This window comes from Rosa chinensis, chromosome 1 (assembly GCF_002994745.2).
Source record: "Rosa chinensis cultivar Old Blush chromosome 1, RchiOBHm-V2, whole genome shotgun sequence".
NCBI lineage: Eukaryota > Viridiplantae > Streptophyta > Magnoliopsida > Rosales > Rosaceae > Rosa > Rosa chinensis.
Genome location: NC_037088.1, coordinates 54,083,463 through 54,097,372, shown reverse-complemented (window position 1 = coordinate 54,097,372; position 13,910 = coordinate 54,083,463). Strand labels below are relative to the sequence as shown.

The 13,910-nt window shown below is 32.9% G+C and overlaps 1 protein-coding gene across 5 annotated transcripts; it reads right to left on the bottom strand.

Moving 5' to 3' along the window:
* Positions 1–5,525: 5,525 nt before the first annotated feature.
* Positions 5,526–13,618, bottom strand: LOC112182313 (cyclic nucleotide-gated ion channel 1). 5 transcript variants are annotated; one of them, XM_024320773.2, is made up of 8 exons: positions 13,253–13,618; positions 11,943–12,002; positions 11,191–11,707; positions 10,808–10,993; positions 10,385–10,665; positions 9,543–9,657; positions 6,447–6,725; positions 5,526–6,278 (listed from the first exon to the last, which is right to left on the bottom strand). In XM_024320773.2, the coding sequence occupies exons 1-8, from the start codon at positions 13,342–13,344 to the stop codon at positions 5,640–5,642; spliced, it is 2,169 nt and encodes a 722-aa protein (XP_024176541.1). In that variant the 5' UTR covers positions 13,345–13,618; the 3' UTR covers positions 5,526–5,639. The 5 variants fall into 5 exon arrangements, with proteins under 5 accessions (XP_024176541.1, XP_040374011.1, XP_040374012.1 ...); XM_040518077.1 differs by having other exon boundaries at positions 5,559–6,278; positions 11,191–11,721; positions 11,943–12,143; XM_040518078.1 differs by having other exon boundaries at positions 5,559–6,278; positions 11,191–11,721.
* Between the last annotated feature and the right edge of the window lie 292 nt (positions 13,619–13,910).

Genomic DNA, 13,910 nt, shown 5'->3' with positions numbered 1-13,910 from the left:
CTGTTGCAACTGATCGCCATATATTAGCTATTGCCGTAGCCTTATACATTTGGTATATAATGTCCCATATGAAAATGATGTCCGTGAATGATCGCAAAACGAGTGATACAATCATCAACTTGGTGTCCATTTCAAGGCACTTTTCTTCCCCATTTATAGTTGGAATATAAAAAAATAAAGGATCTAGTGAGACTGCAATCACACAAGATATTACGAATGTTGTATCCCACCATAAGTCTAATATAAACATCCGGAAGAGATCGAGTACCGCCACCGTTGGAAACAAAAGTATGAGTAACATACAACGTATTGTCTTGCATACTTTGTAGTAACATATTGCAAACCTATTATCGTAAATACTATAGTTAGTAAAAAAGGGGATGCGTATAATTCGGTAAAAATACGTATGTGTATTATTCGGTTTACCTTATCTAATGATACGGTCAAATATTTGGTAAAAAAGCGTGATACGGCAAATTTTTAAGTTTGAATTATACATGTATAATTCGGCAAGTAATAAAAAAAAGGAATCAAAAATACGGATATATAAAACACTATTTTTATAAGAAAATAACTAATAATCTACTCTCAACTCTTGCTTTTACTTTATAACATTTATGAAATGTGATAAAACATGAAGAAAATGATATGACACCCAAGTATAATGTAATCGAGCACTTGAATTACAATACGCCATATTGAAGTTTTTTTTAATTATAAAAGTATTAAAGTTTTGTACGCGGTTTAACTAACTATTGCTTTAGTTTATTTTTTTAACTTCCAAGTATTTTTACTCTTTATAAAACGGGTACATGTATAAAACGTGTTTAAAAAGGTCGAACTCAATAATACGAGAAAAAAACTGAGTCTACAATTTCAATACGCCGTACTGAAGTTTTTTTCAATTATACGCGTACTGAAGTTTTATACGCGTTTTAACTAACTATGACTAAAAGTATATAGGGTATAACATGAAATACAAATTGATATCTATTTTCTTTTTGACATGGAGGGAAAACAAAAGATTAATCGCTGAACTCTTTCTCCATGTTAGGACATCTTCATTACCACTGTCCACTGATCACTGGAATGTGAAGGAATAAATGACTTAATGAGACTGCAACTCACCAATCATGCATGTATTGAAGCAAGCTTGCTATCATGTCTGATATACTCATATTGCACTCGACGCATGGTCTGACAATAAAAAAATAACCATTAGAAAAGGAAAAAAAAATTTTGAACCAAATAGAAAAGAAGGTCAAAATGGTTCCCATTCAGAGAATCTATCAAACTTTTTTAGTTTTACTTTGAAATTGATTTAGAATTTCATATTTTATCATCTAGTTGCAGCTTAAAATTGTTAATTCTAAAAAAAGAAAAAAAATGAGAGAGTTCTATCTAAATTAATTGTCAATAAATGATTCCGTCAACTCACGTTGAAAATATGTCATGTGCAAACGTTGTATCCAAAGTGGTGAAAGTTGAGAATTTAATTAAGACTAAATTAGAGAAAAATTCAATTATGCTCCAATAATTATATACTAGTCTGTAATCACATGCTCTGCATGTGTAAGAAAAATTTTAATTTAAAAAAAAAAAATTATCTGCAGAATAAATAGTTTCAGTGGGAGTTATTGCAGAGAGAAAAGTAGGGGTGGTGGAATCATTTCTTTTTAATTTTCTGAATAAAAATCTATTTTGTAATTGTCCTATTTAGCCTTATGATTTAATTTATTCTCAAGGTTTTTTAATATTTCAGGGTTAAATCTGTCAAAATTTTCAGTTTTGGCTAACAAAGCCTCTTCTCTTAATAATAGTATAGATAAATAAAAAATTAAAAAATCAAAATGGACAAGAAGTTGAAAACTAAACAATTTAGTGAGATTAATAATCACCCAATTATTCAATAGAATTATATACTCAAATCTGCTGATAGCAAAAGCAACAGATAAAATGAAAGAGTTTTTCTATTGGAACCTCCAAATTTACTCACTTGACCTCTATGCTATTTACACCTCTTATCAAATTTTCAAATACTAAATTTACTCACTAAACCTCACTAAATTTCCTCAAATAACCTCACTAATATAATTTGCAAATAAATTATTATCTTTAAAATAAAAAATTTAGTCATTTCAATTATTTAATCACTCTATAAATATTAACTAAATATACATTTCTTAATCAAACTTGAGTTTCAAAAATTAATGTCTTATTAATGCCATGAACTATTATGTTTTTTAAAAAAAAAATTTCTATTTTAGCTGTGCAAAAAAAAAAAAATCATTTGTTTTTTAATATTTATTTATTTTTCTGTATTTTTTGTACCACATGATTAATTATTTAAATATTTTTAGTTTTTTTTTTTTTTTTTTTTTTTGCAAATATAATGGATTGACTTAGATTTAGGTCATAAAACATAAGAGGGATTTATTTTGTTTTCCCTCACCAATATGCGTTCAACATATATATCATACATTTTTATGTCACATGATCTTAACCATATTTTAAATTCTTATTAAATATATATGAATGCTTTAATGAGTATGTAGTGAAATTGGAAAATAAAAATAGATAAGGAAAATAATAAGGAATACAATCTAATATTATTGAATTGGAAAGTCTACATAAAATAAATATAATATTTTTTTGGTATAATTATTGTCCTTAATAGTCATTTTATAGTAGGTTATATATGTCATTTAATAATTCATAATAGACTGAGGTCAAGTGAGCAGATTTGGAGTTCCCAATAGAAACTCTAAAAATGAAAACAAAAGAGAAATTAACCTTGGTCCAGCGGGGTTTTCCTCATCTTGCGAGTTAGTCGACATTGTTGAAATTCGAATAGACTGAAGAGATCTGAGCTATTCCTCTCTGTCCAATGACAAAACTTTGAGAACCTAACTTTCTGTGTATGAACCAAATAGCCAAACCGAGAAAGCTGCCTAAATATATAACCCAGAGCAAGGCATTAGATTGGGTGAAAGAGGGAGACAAGGTATGAGATTCCTATCTTGAGCACTGAGCTTCCTAAGCTTTGAAGCAGATGGAGACAAATGACTCTCTCAAATCCAAATCTAATGGCCTACAATTCTTATTCCTGTTCCCCTTTCTCTTTCCTTCACAGGTTCTTCTTTTCCTTCGTTGATACGAAACTGATACCATGTGACGTGAAGAACCAATTTTGGGTTACAGGTCTTCTATGAAACTATACCAACACAAATCTTCCCTTGCAATAAAACTCGAGGGCTCCGACGCAAATTGCATAGCCATAAATCCTGAGGTTTTTGCAGCAACTGGGAAGAACAACTTGCACCTCAAATTCCCCCAATGAAACGCAAATTGAGACCAAGAATCAACATGATAATGTATTGTTTAAATTTGGTACTCCAAAAGTGTGATTTTACCATCATTTAAAACAAGGACCTCATTTTGATTTTCACAGAAGACCTCATTTTAGGTTACAATAAGGCATAGTGGATCTATAAACATGATAATGTTTTGTTTGAATTTTAGTACTCCAAAACTGTTATTTTACTATTATTCAAATAAGAACTCATTTTGATTTTCACAACACCCTAATTGTCAGAGCTAAAAAACTGCAAAAGTTTCTTGTTCCTAGAGCAATGGAGGAAGATAAAAGCGCCACTGGCACAGCCGGGCCTGATGGAGATAGTCAACAAAATAGAGCAATAGTTGTAGGATAAACCAAAGTGACTGAAATCATATCGTCTCCAACCCAACTATTACGCCTATTATTCTACTGGTTTGTGTAATATAGCATTGGTATCCGATTTCTTCTGGGCAATCAGGAACTTGCAAATGAGGCAAAGATAGATCTAAGCTTAAGAATGGCAATTAGGAAGGGCGGAGCTAGGATAGCTATTTGGGGTTAAGACTCCAAAAGTCCAAATATGAAATAGAAATTCAGAAACAATACCAATGACCATCAAATTATCATCCAAACAATAATGTCAGCATCATGAGCTACACTGCAGACATATATATCCTTAACAGCATATCTTCCTGGCAACACAAGCCTCTGATCTAGAGTTCATGAATCTGATAGACCAAGGCGCATGAATCTTATTGCTGAAAGTCATCAAATGAATAAAACCAAGCATAGTTTCTGATATTAATTATAATCATATGATGTTCTTACAAAAAAGAAAATATATGCATTGGAAGACAGATGCCAAGTAGTTCATTCAACTAGCAAACTAGTTCTTACTTCTTAGACACAGAGAATATTTAAGATGACATTTTGTTGCAAAACTAATTACCAATAATTTTTTTTTCTTTAAGGGGAAATATCTTTCCTGTTTACACTATTGTAAGTTTATATGTCTAAAGCTCGAAGTAATTATAACATTTACAAAATACACATCACAAAAGACTGTCATCTCACTTGACATGCAATCAATACTTCCAATTCTTCCTCATCATCTTCACCCTCTGCTATAGCTTATTCCTGCACAAATTAGCAACAAGAGTAAGTCCCTTGCAGCTTTCAAGAAACAAAGAAAAGCCAACAACAGTCTGTCACACATACTTCTTGTGAAGAACCAGCTCTCTGGGCAGGTAACTTTGTCCTCCCTTTCCTGACAGCTTCTGGAAGCTGTGCAGTCGACTCACCAACTATTTCACTCAGAACCTTGTCAACTTCTTCTTCAGTTTCCTCTTCTATATCTTCTGAATCTAGTGCTGTATCAAGAGCTTCGTTTACAGCCCAGCCTGTAGGAACAAACAGTGTTACACCTAAAATCTCAAGAAGCTATATATACATGGTGTATTTCCTGAAACTTCAGACATGCTTCATTTGTTTCACATTATTGAAAACATATGGCTCTAAAACTAACCAACCACTTAAACAAACCCACTTAAACAAGAGCAGAGACAGCACTAGATAAGCACAATCAAGCAAAAACTAAACAGCATCAAAATCAGAAATTTGTCTCCACATTTCAAACTCATTTCCATAGAACTTCAGCTCAGCTAGCCATCAGACCTAAAATTCATATTAAAAATCCAAGCAATATCCCCTTAAAGACTTCAAATTCCAATGTGAAATTTCAGAAAGCATCGAATTCCTTAACCCTGAAACGTTTGGAGACCTGACCTGGCGGCGTGAGAATGCTCGATCTTGAAGTAACCGGCGTGGTGGCCGAGGTCGTCGACGGAAACCCCAGACTCGCCGACGACGTTGGGGACCGTGAACCGCTTCTCGACGATGCTCTTCCCGGGCGGCGACGGGGGACGAATCTCTGCCGTCGACGATGTTGGCATCTGAGTCGGGGAAGAGATTTAGAGCTCTGATCAGCTGCTGCGCGTGCACGGAGGGCAAGCTGGACCTGGCGAGGCCGAGAACTTGAAATGACTTTGGAAGTTTAATTGTATCATGATAGATTGATAGTAATGATCCGACCAAAGTTGAAATTGCTTTGGAGCCTGAGAGGGTTCATGACATTATGTCATATAGTGTTTATTGGTGAAAATGAATGTATTAATTCATAAATCATAATGCAAAAAAACATATATATGAAAAATACCAATAGCAGCTGATCATAATTGATTAGTTTTGTGCAATAAATACAGTGGTTACATTAGCATCAAACTCGTTTTTCCACAGGTTCTCACATTCCTTTGTAGCTAGAGGGATCGAAATCTAAATGTAATGCAGGCTTCGCTCTTCGAAGGCGTCGCCGGAAACGAGAGGCTGTTGTTGCTACAAGAATTGCTGATCTCAGGCTAGAAGAACTTTCCCCCTCAATAGAATTACTAATTTCCCCATGATCTTGATCTGTTGCTACAAGGATTGCTGATCCCATACTAGAAGAACTTTCCCCCTCAATAGAATTACTAATTTCCACATGATCTTGATCAGAATCATTGTCTTGGATTACGCCGTATTTAGAGAGGACCTTCTTCAAGTCACTGGCTGTGAGAACAAATCCTTCTACTTTGGTATGACACTTGACGGTTTCTTCTGAGATAGGAAGGCTGTCGAGATTTCCGTTGGTTGAGAGTGCCCAACTCACTAGTTGTATCTGTCCGTAGACATTCACTTGGTCGAAAGACCCTTGAATGATTGCTGATGGAGAAGGGTTCGTGCTAGTCTTGTAGACCCCCATAGTCCCTTCTGTAATGACAACCATGCGATCCAAGGGTCCGGCCCTTTCAACAATCAAAGTATTTTCGGGGTACTCCACTATCTCCATCAACTCAGAAATTTCAGACAACACACGCCGACCCATATCTTTAATAACTGCCACCTGCATGTAAGTTGTCGCGCGCTTAGCTGGCTTTTCATAATTGAAAAAATATGTGATGATCCATACACAGACAACTACTTAAGAACACTCCTAATCGAAAAAACACTACTCAAGAACACTCAACTAGTCAACAGTGAACACGTGGAGAAAGATGGGTTGAAGACTTACATTTTCCAGCATCAGCCACTTTACATCTCTGTGGAGGTCCGAATCCATAAATGATAATAGAGTCAATACATTAGCAAGATTAGCCTCTTTGTTTTCTTGCAACTTTCCTTTAATTTTTCTCTCGACCTCTTCCCTCAAAAACCCAGGGAAATTAAGTCGGTGCATCCACGAATTTATGCGTCTCTCTTGATGGAGAAGCTCTTGCCTTATCCTTTCAGCTTCTTGCCTCATCTTTTTAGCTTCCTCCTCCTCTTTCATAGTTTTCATTTGCATGAATGTCTGTCTCACGACAAACAAGAAGCTAGCTAGCTCAGTTCCACCACACGGTATATTTATAAATATGTATGCACACATATACAAAGTTTTTATAATTCTCTCAAATAAAAAATTCTTAAAATTTATTTTAATGATGGATCCTGCCCGAGTACTCAACCTTACAAATACAAAGTTTCTTGCTGACTTCAAAATTTATCTTCTCTGATTAATTGTGAAAAAAATAAGTTAATAAAAAAAAATTTGTCATTCAAAATAGTGAAAATTATAAAGAGGAATAGTCTGTCTCGTATAATTTCGACACTTAAGATAGTAATCAAATATTCAAATAATTTTGATTTAACTCATTTTGGTTACAGAAGTCATCATTAAAAGAAGACACACAAGATTACCAAAAAAAAAAAACACGCACACAGGACAAAATAACTAAATAAGCAGTTTATTTGATCGTACTATCTCTTCATCTCTCCAGTCAAGGTAATTATTATATTACTCATTCTCATGGAAATGTAAAAATAGATGTGTGCATCTAAATGTGACTATGTCAGATGCTCTCATCCTTTGCCTATTCATTGTATATGGTTAACGATACAAAAATGATGAATCGTGAGTGAGATGTGGATGAGTTCTAGCTTACTTTATCTTACTAATAATTTGTCCTCAAATTATTCATTTATGTTTTTTTTTTCATTGTACTGACTACTCATAATTTCACTGCTTAACATTAATAGATTAAGAAAAATTTAATATTATAAAGGTTATGGATTTAATTTTTACGAGCATAATAGAATATCAATACGGTAAATGGTACTGGTGGGAAATAGAAAAATATTATAGATAAAGGAATAGTATTATAGTATTAAATAGCAATTATTAGAATACTATCAACGCTCAAATATTAAATGGGTAAAAAAAAAAAAAAGGAATTACCTAAACCAAGAAGTACTATCTGTGTTTTCATGGAAGAGAACTGTTCATCTAGTTTTTGCTATGGTGGAACTTGTTGGTGTGGAATGCTGGTCTGCATTCATAAGGTCTATTGGGCCTTTTGTTTAATACTTATGCGGGTCAGTCTTTCTTTTTTAAGAATAAATGACGAGCCTAATTTTTCAATTTATTTTTTTTAGTTAAGAGAGCGACAAGGAAAGTAGATAGTTTGTTATCTCATTTAATTCTCTTTGGAGATCTAATTTTTCCTTGTTTTGGGCTTAATTCTAAAATGTGGGCTTGCTAGGTAGTTAACTTTTTTATTAGGGGCGGGCTTTGTAGCGTACTACTCTAAACAACGAATCTTATTGTCGATCCCGTAGGAGTGTGTTGTTATTGTACTGCTGCTAAATTTAAGGAATTGATGACCTGTTCTCGCATAAAGAAAAGAGGTATTGTCTAAAATAAATAATATGGGTGCAGTTATTGCCACTACTATTTTTTTTATTCACCTTACTTGCTCATTACACCTTACATTCAATATTAGATTTACTTATCTAAAAAGTATATTTAGCAATGCTAGTCATTTTTTAGTCAAATTTTGGCCAAAATAGCTAAAAAGTCATTTTAGCTAGCTACTTTAGAAATATGTCTGCCTAAGTGCTCTCTATTTTAGCTAGGTTTGATTTTATATAATTTTTTTAAATGAATATTGAATAGTTTAAATGTATTTATGAATTATATAAAAATAATTAAAAATGAATGTTTCAAGTTATAGAGAGCATCATCTCACTTTCTATATTTATGAGCGATATAGCTAAAAATTATAATGGAGAGTCACGTAGGAGTCTGGTGCGGCGGCTAAAATAGATAAAAAGCTGGTTTAAAATAGCTAAGGAGCCAAAATAGAGAGTCTGCTAAAGATGCTCTAACCCATTTATTTTTTCAGAAATATCCTTATATGACATATCCAATTAAAAAATATTTTTTTAATGAAAATCTTTTCATTTAATTTATACCAATAAGAAAAACTAAAATATATTATATTTTCCCAACAAAATCATAATTTGATTTACTTCCATTTTTTAATATTCTCATTCAGTTTCAATAATTGTCTATTTCAATCCATCTGAAAAGATAGTAAATGAACAATTGTGAACAATGAAGAATAGATTTTTTTTTTGTGTGTGTTTTAATTTTTTACTTTCAGTGTTCACAGTGGGTATTATAAAGATTTTGATGAAGTTAATACTAATAGTTTTGTGAACTGATAACTGATTAACGATGAGAAGGGAAAGAAAAAAAAATCAGATTTTGGTGGAGAAGATGAAGATTAATGTTATCCAATGAGAGTTTAAGTGCCTTTGTATTTAATTAATTGATTATGTATTTAGTTTTCCTTACAAATTTAGCTTTTAAAAAGTTAGTGTACTTATTATTTATTTTATACTTGGGTAATATAGTTTGTCAGTAATTCAAAATGTTCATACAGTGAACTAAGAAACTAATAGGTTGGCAATAGGCGCACCCAAATAATATTTCATTGCAACAACTTATGTGGTATAATTACATCATTAATAAAAACTATATGATTTGTTAATTGTAGAAAAGCACATGTTCTATCATATAAGGTAATTTTTAAATAGTACTCAAAATATTGGTTCATATAACATTATGAGAGTCTCTAACGACAACATATTTATAATAAAGAGTCTATGAGAGTTTTCAAATTTATAGTGGTAGATAATACGTAGGAGTATAATTGATAATTTAAATTATAAATGCTCTGGTCACCCAACTGTTAATTTAGGAATTCTCATTGCGTTCTATCATATTCAATTTACAAAAATTAACAAAGATAATTTAAAATAACAAATAGAGAGATTCATTACCAACCTGAACATTATTTCCAATGAGATATACAAAGAGTAGCAAGCCGATAACCGAAATTAGAGTTGCAAACCAAACTTCCCCCAAATAAGTACTTGTTTCCAGATTTGTGCCAAAATTACTACAAAAGGTTAATTAAAGGGTCAAGCAATCTATATGTTCTACTTAGCGCTATATATCATAAGTGAAGAGAACATGTTTTGCCAAATTAGAATGAACAAGTAAATTGAAAAAATTCTATAATATGTTCCGTATCATATACATATAATTAATACTCAAACTACTTTAATATTTATTTACATTAAAACTACTTTAATATTTATTTACATTAATGATTTAATGAGGTATTTTTCATATTTACCGCATGAGTATTCTTAATTGATAAAATATTATAAAGTTAAATTCATTTTACCTCCTTGAACTTTATGCCTAAAATCGTCTGTGCCCACAAACTTTTAATTTAGTCACATATGCCTTTATACTCTCTAATATGATCAATCATAATCATTAGTAAACTAATTCCTTAATTTCTTCACAAATTTGTGACAGTGAATGCCTATTTAGGGCCAACTTTTAGCCTTGATCATGTAAATAGTGTGTTTCTTGCATAACTAAATGCTAAAAACTAGTTTGGATGTACAAAAATATATGAATAAATTAATAGATTAGTGAAGGATTGCCCATAATTGATCAACTTGGAGAGTACAACACTACAATGGCACATACGATCAAATTAGAAGTTTGGGGACACAACTGATTTTAATTGTAAAGTTCAGGGTGGTAAAATTATTTTAGCTCAATATTATATCAGTTAGGACACATGTTTGTGTGTGTGTGTGAATGCAAACCTTATATTTCGCACTCCCCACCAGAAAGAGTATGATAACTTCGTTGAGAAGTTTATTGGTGTTCTGCGACTAGTTCCCAGAGTATTAACAAATATCCCAAAATCAAATATGGCAGAATTTGGTGGATTCATTGGACAAAGTTGATCTAGTTTTGTGACATTTCTCGAACTATTTTCGTTGCACTTGATATTACTTCTGCATGTCTTCTGTTCTACACAAGTTTGGCGCCAACAAAACATCTCTCGTTGAACAGAAAAGAAAAACCACGAGGCTCCAAGTATCTAAAGACAAGCAGATTAGTTACTAACAAAAACATTGCTAAAAAACAATAAAGTAAAACTCTTAACAAATGAGAAAAAAGAATAATATGTCAATGTAAGATAAGAACCTCATATATATAATGATAAAATAATTCAAACTTACATGACAAGCAAGGATGTATAGAAAAAAATTGAATGCAACTTTGACCCATAATCCGGTGTCCCTTCTCCGCTTAAGATTGTCAAACGATTGACTAAGTCGATAAATCCTTGGTACATATTGGATGAAAAGAAACACATTCAGATATCCCAATTCTTGATGTCTGTAAAGGACGACTATTATTAACACCTAAACACATAAAAATTTAATGAATTAGAAATGAGTGACAAACTGATTAAAGCCAACATAATCATGTACACAAAATGGGATAATCTATCTCAACTTCAGATCATAAGGGGATCTAAATAAACCATATCCGTTGTAATTGTAATCGATTAGCCATATATGATACCTTAAACCGACAAGTACAATTTAAGATTACTTACTTGTGGGACGGGAAGTATAGCAAAAAAGTCTGTTGCAACTGCTCGCCATATCTTAGCTATTGCTGCAGCCTTATAATTTTGACTTTTAATGTCCCATATGAAAATGATGTCCGTGAGTGATCGCAAAACGAGTAACACAATCATCAACTTGGTGTCCATTTCGAGGCACTTTTCTTCCTCATTTATAGTTGGAATATAAAAAAATAAAGGATCTTGTGAGACTGCAATCACGCAAGATGTTACAAATATTGTATCCCACCATGAGCTTATTACACTTGTTGCATTCCGCCATAAACTTCGGACCTTCCACCTTGCTATGTTGCTTCGGACCTTCCACCATAAGTTATCAGGTAGTATCCTCACGTTCCTTCGGACCTTCCACCTTAAGTTATCAACCTTCCACCATAAGTTATCACGTAGTATCGTTACGTTCCTTCGGACCTTCCGCCATGAGTTATCAAGTATCTCTAGCATCACACGTATTGTCGTGCATACTCCGTCGTAACATGTTGCAAACCTAATAATAACAATCTGTGCTTTTTATACTTGAGAATAGCGTAGATACTAACAAAAAGTATATAGGGTATAACATGGAATACAAAAAATTGATATCTATTTTCTTTTTGACATGGAGAGAAAACAAAAGATTAATCACAAGACTATTTCTCCATGTTAAGGCATCTTCATTACCAAAGTGTCCACTGATCACTGGAATGTAAAGGAATATAAGACTTGATGAGATCGCAACTCACCATGAACAAAACAGGCATTGAAGTAGCCTTGTTATCTTCTCTGATATACTCATATAGCACCTGACACGTGGTATGACAATAAAAAGTAAACAGTTCAAAAATGGAAAAGAATTTTAGAACAAAATTGAATGGTGTCCTCTGTCTCTAAATTCATGTCTCCTCCCCTGTCTCCCATTAAAATTGTGACACCTGTCCCACTACCTAACAGAACTTAAACTGTGTTAATTCTTCTTTATAATAAAAAAAAAAAATTATAACAGTAAATTGAAACAGTTCATATTTTCTTCTTCTTTCGCACTTTCGTAGTCCGCAACTCTCAAACAACCGGTGCCTCTCTTTCTCTATTTTTCAATAACTCTTGTCTATGAAATTTCTGAGGATGATCGTCCACCACCTCCAGCAACCATCTTTTCATTTTGGTAGAGATAGGCCCATTGAAGGGTATGAAAACGTAATCAAATCCCAAGTATCAATTAATCTTTCATATAATCCAATCCAATCCATTCATGGATGGATCTGGACAAAAATCTAGCTTCAAGAATCAAATTACCCGAACGCAAAAGATTCTTTATCTTTCTTCCAAGTTTAGATTCGATCAGAATCATCAAATAGTTCAAGTTTAAAATCCTTCATAATTACTTTTGGTCGAAATTTTTCATGTTTCGATCTGTAGATAAATCTCAATATGCAGGGATTAAAATCCATAGCGGGACAGTGGGTAAATTGCCAGAGGTAAAAGGAAGAATCGATCTGTATATATAGATTGAAAGAAAACCGGTAGAGAAAGATGATGGAAAGTTTGGGAGTGAACTGATTTGTCGTGTTCTTTAGATAAGGAGAGTTCAATATTGAAAAGGAAAAAAAAAAATGTTGTGTACAAGCTAACGGCGTTAAGTTTCAGTTAAATGAAATGCCCGGTGTCACAACTTTATTGAGAGACAGGGGTTTGGGGATAGAAGATTTGAAGCCGATTCGGCGATTCGGATTCAGAGAGCTTATGAAACTGATAATTGATTATAGTTCTAGTTTGAAACTGATTTTGAATTCCACTTTTTTGTATTCGAGTTCCAGCCTAAAATTTTTAATGGACGACTACTAAATAATTTAGTGAGTTAATAATCACCCAGCTATTCTATGAAATTGTACATTCAAATCCCCTTAACCTACAAAACAAAAGCAAAAGACAAAAAGAAAAGGAAGATGCAGATTCAGAGAACCTATCAACCTAATTTTTTTTTTTTTTTTTTGGTAAAAACTACAAATCTATCATACTACTCTTAGTTAACCGAAGAAATAAAAGAGAAATTAACCTTGATTTAGCGGGGTCTTCCTCATCTTGCGAGCGAGTCATTTTTGAAATTGGACTAGACTGAGGATCTGAGCTAGTCCTCTCTATTTCCATCAAGAAAATTTTGACAAGCTAAATTTGTATATATGAACCGATCAGCCAAAGAAAGAAAGCAGTCTAAACAAGTAATCCGGCCAGAAAATATACTTGGCATGAGATTGGGTAAGAGGAAGAGAAATTATGAGATCCTTCAATACGGTGGACACTATCGGTCAGATAGTTATTCAGACTGTTAGAGAGGGAAAGCAATTAATACACGTGTACCCATCGTGTGCAGAAAACTTTAGTGCGGTAGGAAACGTCCAGAGTCGAAATTATTGATGCCAAGGGTTCGTTTTCATTCATCTGGGACGTGATAGGTTGTGCAAAGTGCCAAAGTCGGGAAACTTTTGCTATTCATGCATGTGTACCGGCTCAAATGATATCTAATATTTGTGTCCTTAATTTTAAATATCATGTCATTTTACATAGGGAAAAATTCATCAACGGTGTCTGGATACTTTGGTGACTTTCAAAATGATACCTGAATTCTGAATGTTATCAATGTGATACCTGGATTCATTATTTCGTATCAATGTCGTACCTACGACCAATTTCCGTCACAGAACAGTTAAATTTTA

Excerpts from the sequence above, each read along its gene's own strand:
- LOC112182313 (XM_024320773.2), bottom strand. The coding sequence starts at position 13,344 with ATGGAAATAGAGAGGACTAGCTCAGATCCTCAGTCTAGTCCAATTTCA. Across the intron at positions 12,003-13,252 it reads GAAGACCCCGCTAAATCAAG|GTGCTATATGAGTATATCAG; the intron begins GTTAATTTCTCT and ends ACCACGTGTCAG. Across the intron at positions 9,658-10,384 it reads TGGGGAGTGCGAAATATAAG|TAATTTTGGCACAAATCTGG; the intron begins GTTTGCATTCAC and ends AACCTTTTGTAG.